The sequence below is a fragment of the Falco peregrinus genome, chromosome 4, assembly GCF_023634155.1.
Source record: "Falco peregrinus isolate bFalPer1 chromosome 4, bFalPer1.pri, whole genome shotgun sequence".
NCBI lineage: Eukaryota > Metazoa > Chordata > Aves > Falconiformes > Falconidae > Falco > Falco peregrinus.
Genome location: NC_073724.1, coordinates 38,737,909 through 38,753,180, shown reverse-complemented (window position 1 = coordinate 38,753,180; position 15,272 = coordinate 38,737,909). Strand labels below are relative to the sequence as shown.

Genomic DNA, 15,272 nt, shown 5'->3' with positions numbered 1-15,272 from the left:
AGGATGGTGTCATTTGTAGTAACTTTTCCTGTCCAACTTCTTGTGTTTTTTTCCAAAGTCATATACAATTATGTCAGTGATTTATCCCTGCAAGTTCCACACAATACAACAGCTCTGCATTTTAGCCTTTTTAATTGCATAATCTTTGGTAGATGTTTCACAGTCCAGGCAGCCTCCCATGGACATGTTCTGTTTTCTATAAATAATGCCCAGGTAGAAAAAGAGGAATCTGGCCATTTATTCAGAACTGCCAGACGTCAGGCAGCCCAGTTGGATCTACCACCTGGAGTCTGTGTACATAGCAGAGTCCTAATGTGTTGGGCTTTCTGCTCATGAACTGGCCATCTGTGCAAGGCCTGGGAACATATTCCATCCAAAACTTTCCATCTGGAAATACAGGAGCTCTTCTCTCTAGCTTTGTATATAGTTGCAGAAACAGAACCTTTGCTTCAAATTCTTTCATCCAGACTACTAGTAGAAAGAAAAAAATGATGACTTTTGAAGATATGCAGGCACCAGTTCAGCAAACAAGCACATGCTAGAGTGCTTTGTTAGACTAGAAGATCTAATCCTTTTTGTTGTCACAAGCTGGTCATATCCAAAGCCACATGCTAACTTTTATATGAATCTTGGTATCTTCAAAAAACTGTATTAAATGTTTGTATTGCAGAGCCGGAATAGATTGTTATTTCATGTCCACACTTCTTACTACTGTTAGTTTTCAGAGAAATTGACAGTTTTATGCCTCAGGCTGTGGCACATTATTGAGCCCATTTTAAGTTTTATTGAGCAAACTCTTTCACATAGGACATGAGTGCTGGCAGATCTCCGTTTCAGCCTGTCCTTGCTACACTGGGTAATTAAGTGGGTCAAAGTGAATCCTCTAGTTCACACATTGGGTACAGGGTTGTGTGGCTACCTCGCTGTCACCAGGAGACATACACAGCCATCTTCTCAAACTCATAGGAAGAATCCTTTTTTTATATCTCAAGATATCTGGATTTGGATTTGTTAGTTTCCTCACTGCCTGCCAGGACTTACAATCTAGAAAGTATTTCTCAGTTTAGACTGATAACAAAGAACTCTTTTAGGCAGCGATTACAGGAATATTCCTAAAGTAGAAGCCTAAAAACTGATAAGCGGTTTTTTAAACTACCCCTCTCAGTGGTAAGTAAGCTAAAAGAGTACTCTTGGCCCCTCTTTAATATGGCCAAGCTAAATAATACCAGCCATTCCAACAAAAAACAGACCCTGCATTCCTGCCATATAATACCATCACGACTACATTAGAACACATGAAGTGATGCTATTTTTTCTGTGACTGTATGTAGTAGTCTTCAGGCATGGACATCATGTTCCTCTCACCCCGCTATGTAAGATGAGTGAGTTGGGAGCAATTCCACCAAAGCCAGTGGCAGTGAACCTCTCTAAAGCTGTTAAGACCTTGGATATTCCAATGCAGAACAAAAGAAGGTATACAGAGCTTTTCTGCCTCTATTGTTTCCTCTCCATTTCTACCCTGTGACATATTGTCTGCATTCAGCATCTGTGAAATGGTTGGATTTATTTATGACTTGTTCAGTAAAACATAACTGCAGCTGTATATTTTCAGAGCAATAGTGACAATCAGAATATTTTAGACCAAAGCTATAACAAAAACAGGGCATTCACCTTTATGCCATGCCTGAGGATGTTTATTTTACAAGTAATATATGACCATGTGGAATACCTTTGTTTTCAAAAAGCACGCAAGATTTTATGCGGAATAGGTATGGGATTCTGACTGCAAACTGATGACATTTTCCAGTACAATAGTAGAGATGTCACATTTTCCAATATAATAGCCAGTGATAGCAATATATCTAGAAGGCTCCACAAAACTGGGTTTACTTTGCCAATACCTTATGGAAGTTACTTGTAGTTCTTCACCAAACTTCACTAAAACTTACACCACCACTAAAACTCTTCAAAACAGTAAAATAATATGGGTTTCAGAAGTATGCATTAGGACAAGATTATATTCAAGAGAATAAAGGGGCAATGAATTATACCACAAGGAGCTGTACACTATTCATCACAGTTGCACTGTCATCAGAATAAAACAGTTTAGAGACATTTGAAAAGCCACAAACATCAACTGTTCTCTTACAACACATTATAAATTAATGTTCTGATTATCTTTGATTGATCTTGGAGACTGGGAGAAGTGCTTAAGGACTGGAGGAAAGGAAATGTCATCCCTATCTTCAAGAAGAGCAAGAAGGTGGACCCAAGAATTACAGACTGGTTAGCCTCACCTTGATTTCTGGAAAGGTGATGGAGCAGCTAACCCTGTACAGCATTTCCAGGTGAATTAAGGACAAGAAAATCATCAGGCGTAGTCAGGATGGCTTCACTGAGGGGAAGTCATTCTTGGCCAACTTGATAAACTTCTTTGATGAAAAGACTGGCCTGGTAGAGGAGGGGAGAGCAGTGGGTATTGTCGACTTGGACTTCATACGGCCCTTGATGCTGTCTCCAATAAGATCCTCATAGACAAGCTGTTGACATATACGCTGAATTAGTAGACAGTGAGGCTGGTTAAGAACTGGCTGAATGACCAGGTGATCAGTGGCACAAAGTCTAGTTGGACGCCAGTGACTAGCAGCATACCCCAGGGCTCAGTACTGGCTCCAGTCCTGTTTATCATCTTCATTAATGATCTGGATGATGGGGCAGAGTGTGCTCTCAGCAATTTTGCTGATGACACAAAACTGGGAGGAGTGGATGATACCACCAGGGGTTGTGTTGCCATCCAGAGGGACCTCAATAGGCTGGAGAAATGTGCTGACAGGAACCCCATAAGTTCAGCAAGAAGTGCGAAGTCTTGCACCTAAGGAAGAACAACCCTATGCACCAGTACATGCTGGAGGCCACCCAGCTAGGAAGCAGCTTGGCAGCTTGGTGGACACCAAGTTCAACATGAGCCAGCAATGTGCTGTTTCAGCAAATGGAGTTCGGGGCTGCACTAGACAAAGAGTTGGAGGGAGGCCATCCTTCTGCTTTATTCAGCACTGGTAAGACCACAGCTAGAGTGTCCAGTTCTGGGCTCCTCCATACAAGAGAGACATGGACATACTGGAGAGAGTCAGTATGACTATGTTAACAAAGGGCTGTCAAGATGACTAAGGGACTGGAGCATCTTTCATATGAGGATGGGAGAGGACTCAAGGGGAATCTTACTAATGTATATAAATACCTGAAGAGAGGGTACAAAGAGGATGGAGCCAGGTGCTTTTCAGTGGCGCAATGGGCAAAAACTGAAACATGGGAGGCTCCCTCTGCACATCAGGAAACAGTTTTTTACTGAAAGGGTGACTGAGCACTGGAATAGGTTGCCCCAGAACATTGTGGTGTCTCCATCCTTGTTGCTATTCAAAAGCCTCCTGGACATGGTCCTGGGCAACTGGCTCTCTAGGTGGCCCTGCTTGAGCAGGGGATTTGGACCAGATGACCTCCAGAGGTCTCTTTCAACCACAACCATTCTGTGGTTCTGTTTGTTTATTTTTCAGTAATGTTATTCTTCATAGGCATTGGGACAGCAGGACTTCTGAAAAGACTTCCATGGTGTTAATATATGGCAACAATCTCCTAGACACTGCACAGGGTAGACTTTGTAATCAGTGCTTTCCAAGTCTCTACTCCTTTGTAAAGAAACACACTGATTTTCATCTAGTTGTTCCTGAGAGCTGCAAAGTTTATTTAGATTAATCTTATCACCAGAACCTTGTCCCACAAGTGACCTCTTTCAAGATACTGAAGATGCAACACATAGGAAATGCTATTTGAGATGACTCAGGTATTTTATAAATACTCCAATCCACTTCAATGTCCACTTTCATTGGACATTAGAAAATTGTATTAAATTAGCTTATTTAGCTAAAAGGAACACATATGACCCCACATTTGTTTTGAGTTAGCAATTCCAAGGGAGAAGTCACGTATGTTAAAAAGCAGCTGAAATGCATAGTTTCCATGGACAGAAAAAACTTGAGTCTGCCTTTGAAACAAAGTCTTAGGCTTAGGAGACTTAAGACCAATTAACTGAAGGTGTGAAGTTAATGCACAGAAGTTAAACTGCATTAAACTCCCTTGTGGAAGCTCTCACTCAGAAATAAATTGGTTTTATTTCACTGGTGCTTAATTCCTCTTGGAAGAACTTATGTGCATTAACTTCCATCCTTAAGCTAATTCATTTGAACTTTCCCGAGCTTCCCCCTTCCATAAGCCTTCAAAAGAAAAGGACAAAATAGTGCTTCTCTCTGAATACAGAAGCATGAAGGATAAACGGATTCAGAGAATTCCCCATTACCTGCCCATGCACCAGTATTGCAGACAACAAGAAACTGCACTAAAAACTCTGGAATTAAAAGTTAGGTGGTCTTCACAGAGAGGGAATGCACAAGAGAAACCCATTCATAAGTCCTGCTTATCTGGAGAAAACAGAAAGCAACAAGTAGTCTCCATAAGGACCAGGATCAGCAGGTAAATAGGTGTGTCAGATGATATATAGGCAAATTCAGAAATGCTTGTGGTTACTGCATCTGCTTCTTCCTTCCATTATTTTTACCTTTTCCCTCACACTTTGTAGAAAACGATGTGAACATTCAACAAATTTCCTGTCCCTTCACTAAGGAGAAGTCAGCTTAAGGGATGCTGGGTCAACTTAAATGTGAGAAGGGCAAGCTTCTCCTTACTTGATGTGTCATCAATTCATAGTTATTCCTTGCTAAGATGCAAGAATATGAATTATTTATTTCAGTGGTCCCATTGACTTCAGAACAACTACCATGTAAATAAAGACATGTATGCATTTCTGTGTTTGCAGGACTGTATCCTAAAAGAATAACGTTCCAGTGCCTGATCGTATTAGGCTAATACTCTGGAGTCTCCATCAAGTTATCTTTCCTGGAGGTAATCATGTTAATTCCCCCCCACCTCCCCCCCTTAATTTATATCAAGGCATTAGTATGATTCCCAGCCAAAACACATACTCTGAAATGTGACAACAGTAATGCATAATACATTAGAAAAATACTTTTCAGAGATTGCACAGAATAAATTTTGCGATGCTTACTGAAATAATGTTAGGAAATATGCATCTTGCCAGTACAACTAGGAGCTTACACCAGAAATGCTTCTTTCTGACAGTTACTTTATTTCTGATCTATCATGTTTTGGAATGGTTTGGTGAAATTTCAGTGACTAAACTGATGTCCTTGTGACATTAATACAAAAGGTGAAACACAATTAGCTACCTTTTCCTATTTTTGCTTTCAATCTTTAGGTTTCTCCTGAGCAGAAGTTACTAAACACAAAACTATGCAGTGTTTTTCAGTATGTACTCACACTATACAATTTCTTATAAAATCTGACTGTGACATTGCTCAGACCTACCTGTTTCTGTAGATAATCTTGTTCTTGTGCTTCTTTTCTCAAAAATCATGGCCAAAGATTTTCCTTGCATCAAAGGCAAATACTAGACATGAAAATGGAAAGCTTTTCAATTTTATAGTCATTATACACTTTAAAGTGTGAAATATTTCTTTCACATTTTAATTCAGCATTAGAGAAGTTATACAGGTGTGGTTTTAGCTGTAGCTTTGTCTTCCTGCCCTTCAAGGAATCTATGAGCAGTGGAAAGGTTAAAGGGAAAGAAGCAAACAATATTGTTCTAGGAACAAAAAACAACTGCATTTTGGCACCCAATTTGAGCTAGCATTAAGGAGAAGTCTGATTCTGATTTAATACCATGCAGGGAAGTGTCTTCCATTTCCTACGTTTCGTGCTCCATGTACACCATGTGTGATGGATGGGGTTAGCTAACAACAGGGAGTTGGCTATGCAAAACTATTTAAACTTTTCACTTGCAAAGTCCTCTGGAGTATTTAAAGAATATCTCTGAACACAAAGGAAGGCCCTTTGATTTGTAGCACACAATTTACAGTATTTAAGAATTCAGGTGATGTTGTTTAGGATGAGACAGCTGAATGGCTCATTCCCAATACTCTTCAGAACAATATTTATTTCAACATCTGAATGACCTAATTACGGTTAAAGCATTTTACCTCTCCTTTGTTCTTTATCCTTTGTTTCAAATCTGAGGCCATCCACAGCAAATACTTCAGCTCATCTGCTGTGTAGTTTTGTAGAGTAAGGAGGTCACGACCTCTGAGCTGAACATTCATTTGAGCTGGTGGCCCATACCTGTGTCAAAAGAGCAAAAAATACATGCTTTTTGTCATTTGACACAAAATTGTTTTCATGTTCAAGCCAATGAGCAAGCAGCTGAAATCATTCCCACTCCTCTCATTTGACCCAGATGGATCAGCTTGATGGACTGTGTTAATGAGTTTAAATAATTTTTACTGTCAGACAACACAACATGCCACTATGCACTATATTGATCACCACCTTAACAGTGTCTCAAATTGTATTATAAACTGTAATTAGATGTGGTTTCTTTTGCCTTCTGATATGCATACGCAAAACTGTATTTTGGGGGCACAGAATATGAGGAATGGATCTTGGTGCTCTTTCTCCCTCCTTTGTGCTTTGTGGATGAGTAGACACTTGCCATGTTCCGCCACCAACAATACAAATGGTGGCATTTAGATGTGTATGAAATCTCTTTTGTGTATGTGATCTCTTGATCACACTGGGGAAGAGGGTAAAAAAACCCAACAAAATAGCCATGTGCTCTGGTCCTTCTCCTACCACACAAGAGATATTCTGGGCATGTGCAGTGTATTTATTCAGTGCATTCTGACCTCCAGACAGATTTATAACTTCAGGATCACATGAAATTGCATGTTGGTAATCACCCACAGAAGTTACATCATCACATTTCCTCTAGCTTAGACTAGGTGTCTTAATGAAAGTCACATCCAAGCCTGTGTTTCTACACGCTTAAGATTAATAAGGGAGAGTGGCACCTTAGCCCCTTCCCTGACACTCTGTCTACAGCCCTCCTTAGCATAACACAGCCTGCACTCTACTCTTGCTAAGGTTTGAATGGGTACAAGCCAAACATGTTTTTTTAATTAAAGGCAGCATTTTTAGACTGATCTGATGGAATGGAGACCAAAGTAATGCAAACAAATGGACTGACTGCAATTACCACTTTTGTATTTCCAAGTAGGCTTCCCTTTGGCTCACCTTTGAGGCCAGGCTCAGTTACAGCACCTGCCAATTGCCAAGCCCCAGAGCTCACAGCTGGGAAAATTCAGGGGAAAAACCCAAGAATTTCTGTTCGTTCTTCTGTTAACTCCAGTGAATAAAAGCCCTGGTACTGGATAGGTCTATTATGGCTTCTAAAGATTATGGTGTTCTATTAGTTAAATCTGGAGGGAAAGACATGCATAATTAGCTTCAGTGGAAACTGGAGGAAGACAGCAGCTCTTAAGGCAATGGTACCACACATTATTACTGTCCGTTTGACATCCCAGCACAAACTGCATGACTTTTCAAATCAAGTAGCAGAACTTTAACTGAAGATATCTAAATGCTCTGTGTTTTCCTTCTGGGCACCTTAAAAGTGTTTTAGATACATGTTAAACCACTGCCATTATTAAGATTACTTTTTTCCACAGTGAAAAGGATTATGTGTAATGGCAGAAACAGAGACGATATAAGAAGTAGCCCGTGCAGGTGCCCTGCAGATGAATATTGCTGGAACTCTGTATATGCTGTCATATATCAGCGCAATGTGCTCCAGAGATTATGCAGACTGCCAGGAGATCCACCACTAAACTAAGCACAGAACACCACAAAGATCCCTATCAATGTGCACCATCAGAGTCCAGTTTCTGCATAGGCCCCCAGACTGGAGGAGGGCTGCACCCTTCTGTAGCACCGTGCAGACAAAAAGCAGATTTCTTGTCTTCTAAGTTTAAAGTAATGTTGCCCATATATTTTCTTTGAGTGTCTCTGAAAATTCATTCTTAAGTTAAATACGATCTAAACTGTATGTGTGACATGTAATAAATATTTGTGGCAATACCATTTAAAATAATAATGCACATTTCCAAGCCAGAAAGACTAGTCTTCATAACATTACAATAATTAGTAAAATAGAGTTACATATTTTGCTGTAAGTGTTATCCTTCTGCCACCATGCTTGCTTCCAACCTGATGTAAACCACCTAGAAACAGTCTGCAAGCATCCAAATGCCCCCTTTTTGAATTCAAAGTTGGTGTTACAAAGTCAGTAAAATTATTTCCTGTAATTCTATATTCAACAGCTGCAGAATAGAACATATCTGACATTATAAGAAAGGCTGGGCAGGTAGCTTCCACCATAGCACAAGAAACAGCCTACCAAGGTAAGCTACTGAAATCCAGCCTTGCGTACCAAGGCTCTTAGTTGATATTCAGGGGATTGGCTCAAACTTAAATGTGTATATTCTGAAGGAAATTGGTTTCATAACTGTGACTTTCTTATTACTGTTTTCCAGAAAAGGAATTTCCTACTCTATCCAGTTTGGGGAAACGAAAGAACACTTGTCCTGTTTTAAAATCTATGCAATTGCTTACTGCTTGGTCACTCTACTCTCCACTGCTGCATTATTCCTAGAGCAGCTTTGGTGCTGCTCCTTGAGTTTCTAATTGCAGCCTACAATTCCTTCCAGGGAGTTAGCGATTGTTTAATCTCAACCTGCCAGGCACAAACTTCTGTTAATTCATCTTGTTTTACCACTTGACACAATTGAGAATTGGACTGAGAAATACCCACCACTAATTTCTGCACTGGTAGATAGTGAAGCACTGAACTGGTTACCCAGAGAGGATTTGGAATTACCACCCTTGATCTTTAAGATGTGGTTAAGCAAAGACACAGCTGACCTCATACTGTTGTCAGGCTACAAGCATAAAGTTGGACCAGAGATCTGCTCCTGATCTCTATGTTCCCATGATGACTCTGTTTTATTGCTATGATGACCTTCAAGAAATGTGTTCCCTTCCCTGTTGTCCACATCCTCTGAAAGACAGGCAGAAGCGGGCCAATAAATTCCACAGAAGGAGCATGAGACACCATACCGAAGTTAAAATGTAACAGGCAAAATTGCAAGGTCAAGCAGTTGGCTTGCTCCTTCCTGAGCAGACACAGTAATTACTTTGGACTCTCAGCACAGACTGATAAGATGTTAGGTTATCCTGTGGTTATCAGCCACAGTGTGCTTAATTTGTAATGCTCATAGACAGCGGTGATAGTGTATGCCAATTTTATGATATACTGTTAAAGAAACCCCTAAAAATAATAAACATTATGTGGAGAGCTTAACAAATTGGATGACTTTATTGGAAAACAACTTTACTGCAGCTGTTTTCCAAATTGCTTTTCTATCATTTCTGCTAACCAGAGAAAGTTCCCACTGATTGCCAGCAGTGAAAATCCAAAATCCATAAAAAAATTATCACTCAGGCTTCAGGACCACCTTAAAAATGTAGCAAATAAATCACAGAACTTGGAAAACATTTGGTTTTCATCTGATGTAATGTAGAAATGATAAATAAAATTAACTTACTGCATATTAGGATTCCTGTGAATATGAAATTCTCATATATTGTTTTCTAGCACTAATCATTTGTTATGTAATGCTGTTAATGCTATTCTTACTGACACTGACATGAAAGCATAGAAAGATGTGGAATTAAGTTTCAAGTCTGTAATTTTAACCTGATCCTAGAAAAGTGACAGGCATGAGAAGCAGCTTACTGAAACACTGCCATGCAGGTGCTTTTCTGCAAGCATGGGGGACAGGCACATCCATGCGGCTGAAGAAAGAACCCAAAGCCAGGTTACGGAGATAGATCTACCTGGTTAACTTTGAACCTTGTATCACACGATGCTTTTCCTGCACACCTCCAATGTATATGGAGAGCGGAGATTCACCTTGCAGCTTCAAGGAGAAAATTCCCCCCCACCCCGGTACTGGCCATGGTAATTGTCTAAACGCCTAAGAATTTACTGTGCTTTATTCAGATAGGTATTTATTGATTACAGTACCTGTAGCATACACTGACCTTAAGAAGAAACTTTCCTTCTTGACTTTGCTGCTAAATCCCACAGAAAGAATTAACAGCATTTCACAAACATTAAAAGGGACAATCTTTCAGTCCCTTGGAGATGCAGAGCTTGCTGCCTTGGGAGGCAAAAGAACACTAAAAATGTGGAAAAAAAAGCACCTTTCTCTGAAACGCTAATTTGACAGGATTCAGCTGCTTTTGCCTCCAGCTTTCTGACTAAATGTCACTGAACGCCAGACAAAACTAAAGCATAAACTTACCAAAACTGTCGCACCAACCACTTGCTGGTCCCTGTTAGCTTTGCAATACTGAAGAAGTTCCTTGTGCTAAACAGCATCTTCTGTTTGTGTTAGACTTCTCTTAGTCCCACAAATAAAGAGAAAAAAAGGTGTATGAAGCAGAGAGCAAGCTGTGCTGCTGTACAAACATGGGAAAACCAAGAACCAAAGTCTTCGCTCTGGCTGTCACAGCGAGGGCTGGGCCTGGCGGGGACTGACACTGAAGCCTGGCCTTGGTCAGACTCTACAGGTTTCTCGCAGGGCCCATTGCACCACTCGCAGTTTGTGCTCCTCTCTGTGGGCCCATCATATCCTACCTGTGTCAATACCGTTTTGTAGCAATTTCGTGTTTGTTAAATATTTGTACAGGAGCATGTGCTAGTACACAAGTGGGGCTGTGGGGACAGGACTGTGACAGTGGGGGGTCCCTGGGCCGAGCACAGTCTGGGCAAGGACTGATGGCCCCGTGCACAGCCAAAATGAAGGTCCTGGGCCCACAGGCGTGGGGCTGGGCAGGGCCATTAAGGCTTGGTCATGCCCTCAAGGCCCTGACAAGAATGGAAAAGGACTACATTAAAATATATATATTTTCCGGGGGGGAGTGTGTGTGACTAAGTTTTCAGTGGTGCTATGGTAGTGTTCAACAGCCCAAAGTGAGGCCCAGAAACTTAAATATTGTGGCCTGCATACTTCCTTGCATTAAATTGCTTGCTGTATAATCTGATATTGGTCAATTGCTAAATACTAAAGTGATTTCATTTTAATTTCTACCTTCAAATATAATTGTCAGGTTAGATTTTATGCCACCTGCACTGTAGGTGGTTTTGAAATATGACCATTACTTTCCCATTTCCTCCTCTGTGTAAAGAGAAATGTACTCGCATAAATCGAGGTGATGGCATATCTGTCAGACGGTGATGTGTTGAAATTGTAATGTGAGGATCATACAATTAAAACACAAAGAAGAAAAGTTTGACTTTCCCAGAAAGAGACTGCTGTCATGCAGGGTGATAGTTCTTGGAGCAATTTGTTCAGGACCCCTCACATCAAACCAACCCCGAGATGCTCAAGAAAACACAGTAGCTGCCAGGGGAAATGTCAGGCAGAAGCAAAACCCAACAGAAATGAATGGAAGGGAATGAAAGACCCAGAAGAGCTGCACGTAGAAAAAGCCAGGCCATGGTTTCTCTTGGTTACCTTTCTCTGGTGAATTACTGCCATGGCCTTCAAGCCAGCCCCTGGGGACTAAGCGTGTGTGCCCAGGAGAAAAGACAGAAGGGAAAGTTGGTCGAGGTGCCAAGGTCCCCAGTCTCATCCTGCAGCCCCCCAGGGAGGGGACAGCACCAGTGCAGGTCGACCCTGTACAGGGACTGCCTGACCACAGTTCCCGTGTGGATCAGTTCCCTTGTAAGCTCCTGTGAGTGAGCAGTAATGACAAGTGTGGGAGGAGAGTCAGACTGGTGTCAACATTGCTGTTGGTGCATTGCACTTCTCTTACATGTGGGATGACAGCAGCATCTCTCAACATGAGCCCCTGGAGCCACCCCCTGTTCCTGCTAGCTGCCACCAGAGCCAGGTCTCAATGTGCTACCATGTGAAAAACTGACTTCGTCTCAACACCATAAAATGCTTCAATGTTGAAATCAGGATTTAATTGGTTTGGCGTATTCCAGGGCTTGATATTGAAAATGAAATAATGGTAGTACATGGTTTGAGACATTCTGGTGAAGAAAGAATAATGTAGTGCAAGAGAAAAGTAGACTAGGATAAAGGAATGATATTGATATAGTAATCTAATATGAACATAAGGCCTCTTACCCCTCTGAGCTGGCAGGAAACTGACCCTTGATACCTCCTTTCTTGAGGGGAAGCAGGAGTCAGAGTAGGGAAAGGCAAGAAAAGCATTTATAGAGCAGTGGCTGTGGGGTGGTACACCAAGAGTGCCTATGCTGCTTCCTTTCAACCTGAAAGAAACACCTTGCGAGGTGAATGTACTTTTACAGCTCATTTGCTCCCTGGCCTCCTGCACTGAAAAAGGGTTCCTTTCTTTTGTAGAGTCGGGCTTCAGAAGCTGGGGTACCTCTGAGGAGGAGCAGCTTCCAACCTGCTGCACCCTGCCATGCCTACAGCTCTATCTTCCAGTGATACACCTGCTTGGACACCTGGGACAACGTGGCATAATAGGATACCTGCCAGCATGACTTCTGCTTCACCTGCATGCAGTGGTCAACCAAAACCAGAATGAAATGCTCACTCTATAAACAGCCTTTCCCATCCATCCTGTACTCAGTGGTGGCCAATGAAGACTTCACAGAGTTCAGTGTCCAGCCACTCGTAGCCACTGCTGGTAACTGTCCTTTCCATGTCATTAAGGAATGATATTCAAAGACCTCCTTACCAGGTCAGCCATCCTACCAGCAGAGATACATTTGTCCCACTTTGAGAGGTGGCTAGCATCTCCTCCAACCGCATGTTGATCCTCAAACTGAATCCCACAGCCATAGAAACCAAAACCCTGCTGCAGACACCTTCTTCCCATGAATCTTCCTAACCATTTTGTAACCCATTTGTATTCTTGGCAACCACAGTATCTGGCAACTACAATTTCAGGCATCACTTCATGGAACAATGTTTGTTCAGTTTTATTTTGAACAGCTTTTGCTGGATATCCCCTTGCTCCAGGCTTATGAGAAGCAGTTAGGGCAGAAAGCATCAGAGGGATCTTTGGGTTCAAAGAGATTAAATCCCTGTCTAATGTGGGGTCAAAAATCACAAACACTTTCTGTTCCTTTTTGAAAACATGGCCAGTCTTCTTTGTGTGTACTTACATGGATACCTCATCTTATGCACCGACAACTGTATTGATTAAATTCTGCATAAAACAAGGCTTAAATAGGTTCTCCAGGCTGCCAGTTGCAGCCTCTATTGCAGTACATCATCCTGAAAGCAAGACCTTTTTTCTTTTGGCAAAGGGTGACCTGGCATACCTGAAACACACAGGAACAGCAAGAAAAATGAAATCCATAAATGACCATAGATTTTTGGCAGGGGGGAAACGCTCCACTGGGAGTTTGGGACTGCACATTGCATATGGTTAAAAAGCTACAAGCCCCTTGGCATATTCCACTGGGGTCTGCACAGTCAACATCACCTAAATGTCCCCGGCTGCGTGGATGTCTTCTCGTGCATCGGATCAGAAGACTTTACACGGACATCCTGGTGAAACCGAGACCATCAGAGGACACTGGTCTTTCAGGATAGCAAAATCCCCGTGGTGACAAAATAGAAGTTCCCGAGTTACGTTCTGTTTTACCCGGCTGAGGCAGGGCAGCCCCTCCAATCCCTCGGCAAACCGAGCAGAGGTACCGGAGCCCGGCTGGGCGAAGCGGGGAGCTGAGGGCAGAGCCCCCGTGCGAGATGGCTGCTTCGGGGGCCGGAGGCAGGGCCAGCCTGCAGAGGAGGGAGCCAGAAACGATGCCCACGGCAGGGACGGTGCCAGGAAAGCAAAGCCCTGCTGGAGACGAGACTCACAAAGGGCCATCAAGGGAGGGGATTCTTCCCTCCTTTCAGCACCGTGAGCCCCCACCTGGAGCGCTGCAGCCGGTTTGCGCTCCCCGCGCCCGAGGAGGCACAACGGATGCCGCGCCAGCTCGGGGGAACTTTAAGATGGCGGTGCCCGCCCCGCCGCCAGCCGCCAGGGGGCGCTCCCCCGGCCCCGCCAGCCCCCAGGCCGGGCCTGCTCCCGGCGCCCGGCCCCAGCCGCTGCGCCGCTCTCTATGGCCGTTGCCCGTGGCACGGCCTCTGTTTACTTCCGGCAGCCCGGCGCCGCTGTGCATGGGGCGCGGGGGCGGCTGCCCGCCGCCAGCTGCCATGGTCGAGCCCGCCGAGGAGGACGAGCTGCCGGTGCCCGGTGAGTGATGCCGGCCCCTCACAAGGGACGGAGCTGCGAGCCAGGTGGGGGCGGCCCTTGTCCGCCCGTGGGCGTCCCTGCCCGCTTTCCCCACCGCGGCGGCGCTGAGCGCCATCACCGCCGGCCGCCTCCCTGCCCCGGCGCGGCCGCGGCCGCCTCCCGCTGCGCTTGGCGGCCGCCCCCGGCTGCCCCCGGCCCGCCAGTGCGGCGCGGCCCCGGGCTGCGCCCCCCCGCCGGTGCCTTCCGGTGCCGGGGAGAGTGACGTCCGCTGACGTCAGAGATTAGACGGGGGCAGCCTTGCTGCCGTCACCGGCATGGCGTCGCGGAGCCGTGTTAGACAGGCAGGGTTTTTTCAGTGCACAAACGAGTTTCGGTCCATGGTTTCACCTACGGCAATGTTTAAAGGTTTTCTCAGGGCCGAGACAGCAAAACCTCCTGTACGTTCGGTGGGATTTAATTTTCTGGGTTGGTAGGGTTTAATTTACAAATTTTAAGTTTTGAGGGTTTAGGTTTTAGTTGTGAAATGGCTGAGGTGGGAAGGACGTGTGTGAATTAAATTGTCTGCTTTTCGTATACATTGAATTAGGAATCCTTTTCATGGTGATGCTTCTGAAAGAAAAAGAGAAGAACCCGTGTGCTCTGTGTGGGCGCGAGTGCAGAGGGCACCGCAGCCCTGTTCAAATGGGCAGCGTGGCTGGCCGGCTGGAGAAAAAATAAAGCGTTTTCAGATGCCTTTTAGCGTGGCTGTGGATGTAGATGTGTCTACATGAAATGAGGAAAAATCACCTTTTCTTTAAAAGGCTTGAATTGGTCTGCACAAGGGTTGTTTTTAATAAAATACTGAAAGTGACACACGTCTGGGGGGGTAGTAAATACAATTTTACACGTGTCTGCTGAACCTGATGCATAAAGTAACTTCATTTGCAAATATGAGAAACTTTTGCATTAAAGAACCATTTCAAAATGAATAGCAAATTTACAGTCTGAGAGAGCTTTGAGTTTTGGAGCTGAGATGC

General features: G+C 43.7%; 2 protein-coding genes across 2 annotated transcripts in view; one reads left to right on the top strand and one right to left on the bottom strand.

Moving 5' to 3' along the window:
• The window catches only part of OTC (ornithine transcarbamylase), a 31,285-nt gene extending 20,249 nt beyond the window's left edge, over window positions 1-11,036 (bottom strand). Inside the window, exons 1-4 of the mRNA XM_027782560.2 lie at window positions 10,328-11,036; window positions 9,359-9,431; window positions 6,108-6,250; window positions 5,437-5,518 (exon numbers count right to left, since the gene is read on the bottom strand). Of these exons, the coding sequence (XP_027638361.1) occupies window positions 5,437-5,518; window positions 6,108-6,250; window positions 9,359-9,431; window positions 10,328-10,405 (376 nt within the window). The 5' untranslated portion in view covers window positions 10,406-11,036. The remainder of the gene's footprint in view (window positions 1-5,436; window positions 5,519-6,107; window positions 6,251-9,358; window positions 9,432-10,327) is intronic.
• Window positions 11,037-13,816: 2,780 nt separating this feature from the next.
• Window positions 13,817-15,272, top strand: part of RPGR (retinitis pigmentosa GTPase regulator) — a 60,662-nt gene continuing 59,206 nt past the window's right edge. The window contains exon 1 of the mRNA XM_055802098.1: window positions 13,817-14,256. Within this exon, the coding sequence (XP_055658073.1) occupies window positions 13,821-14,256 (436 nt within the window). The 5' untranslated portion in view covers window positions 13,817-13,820. The remainder of the gene's footprint in view (window positions 14,257-15,272) is intronic.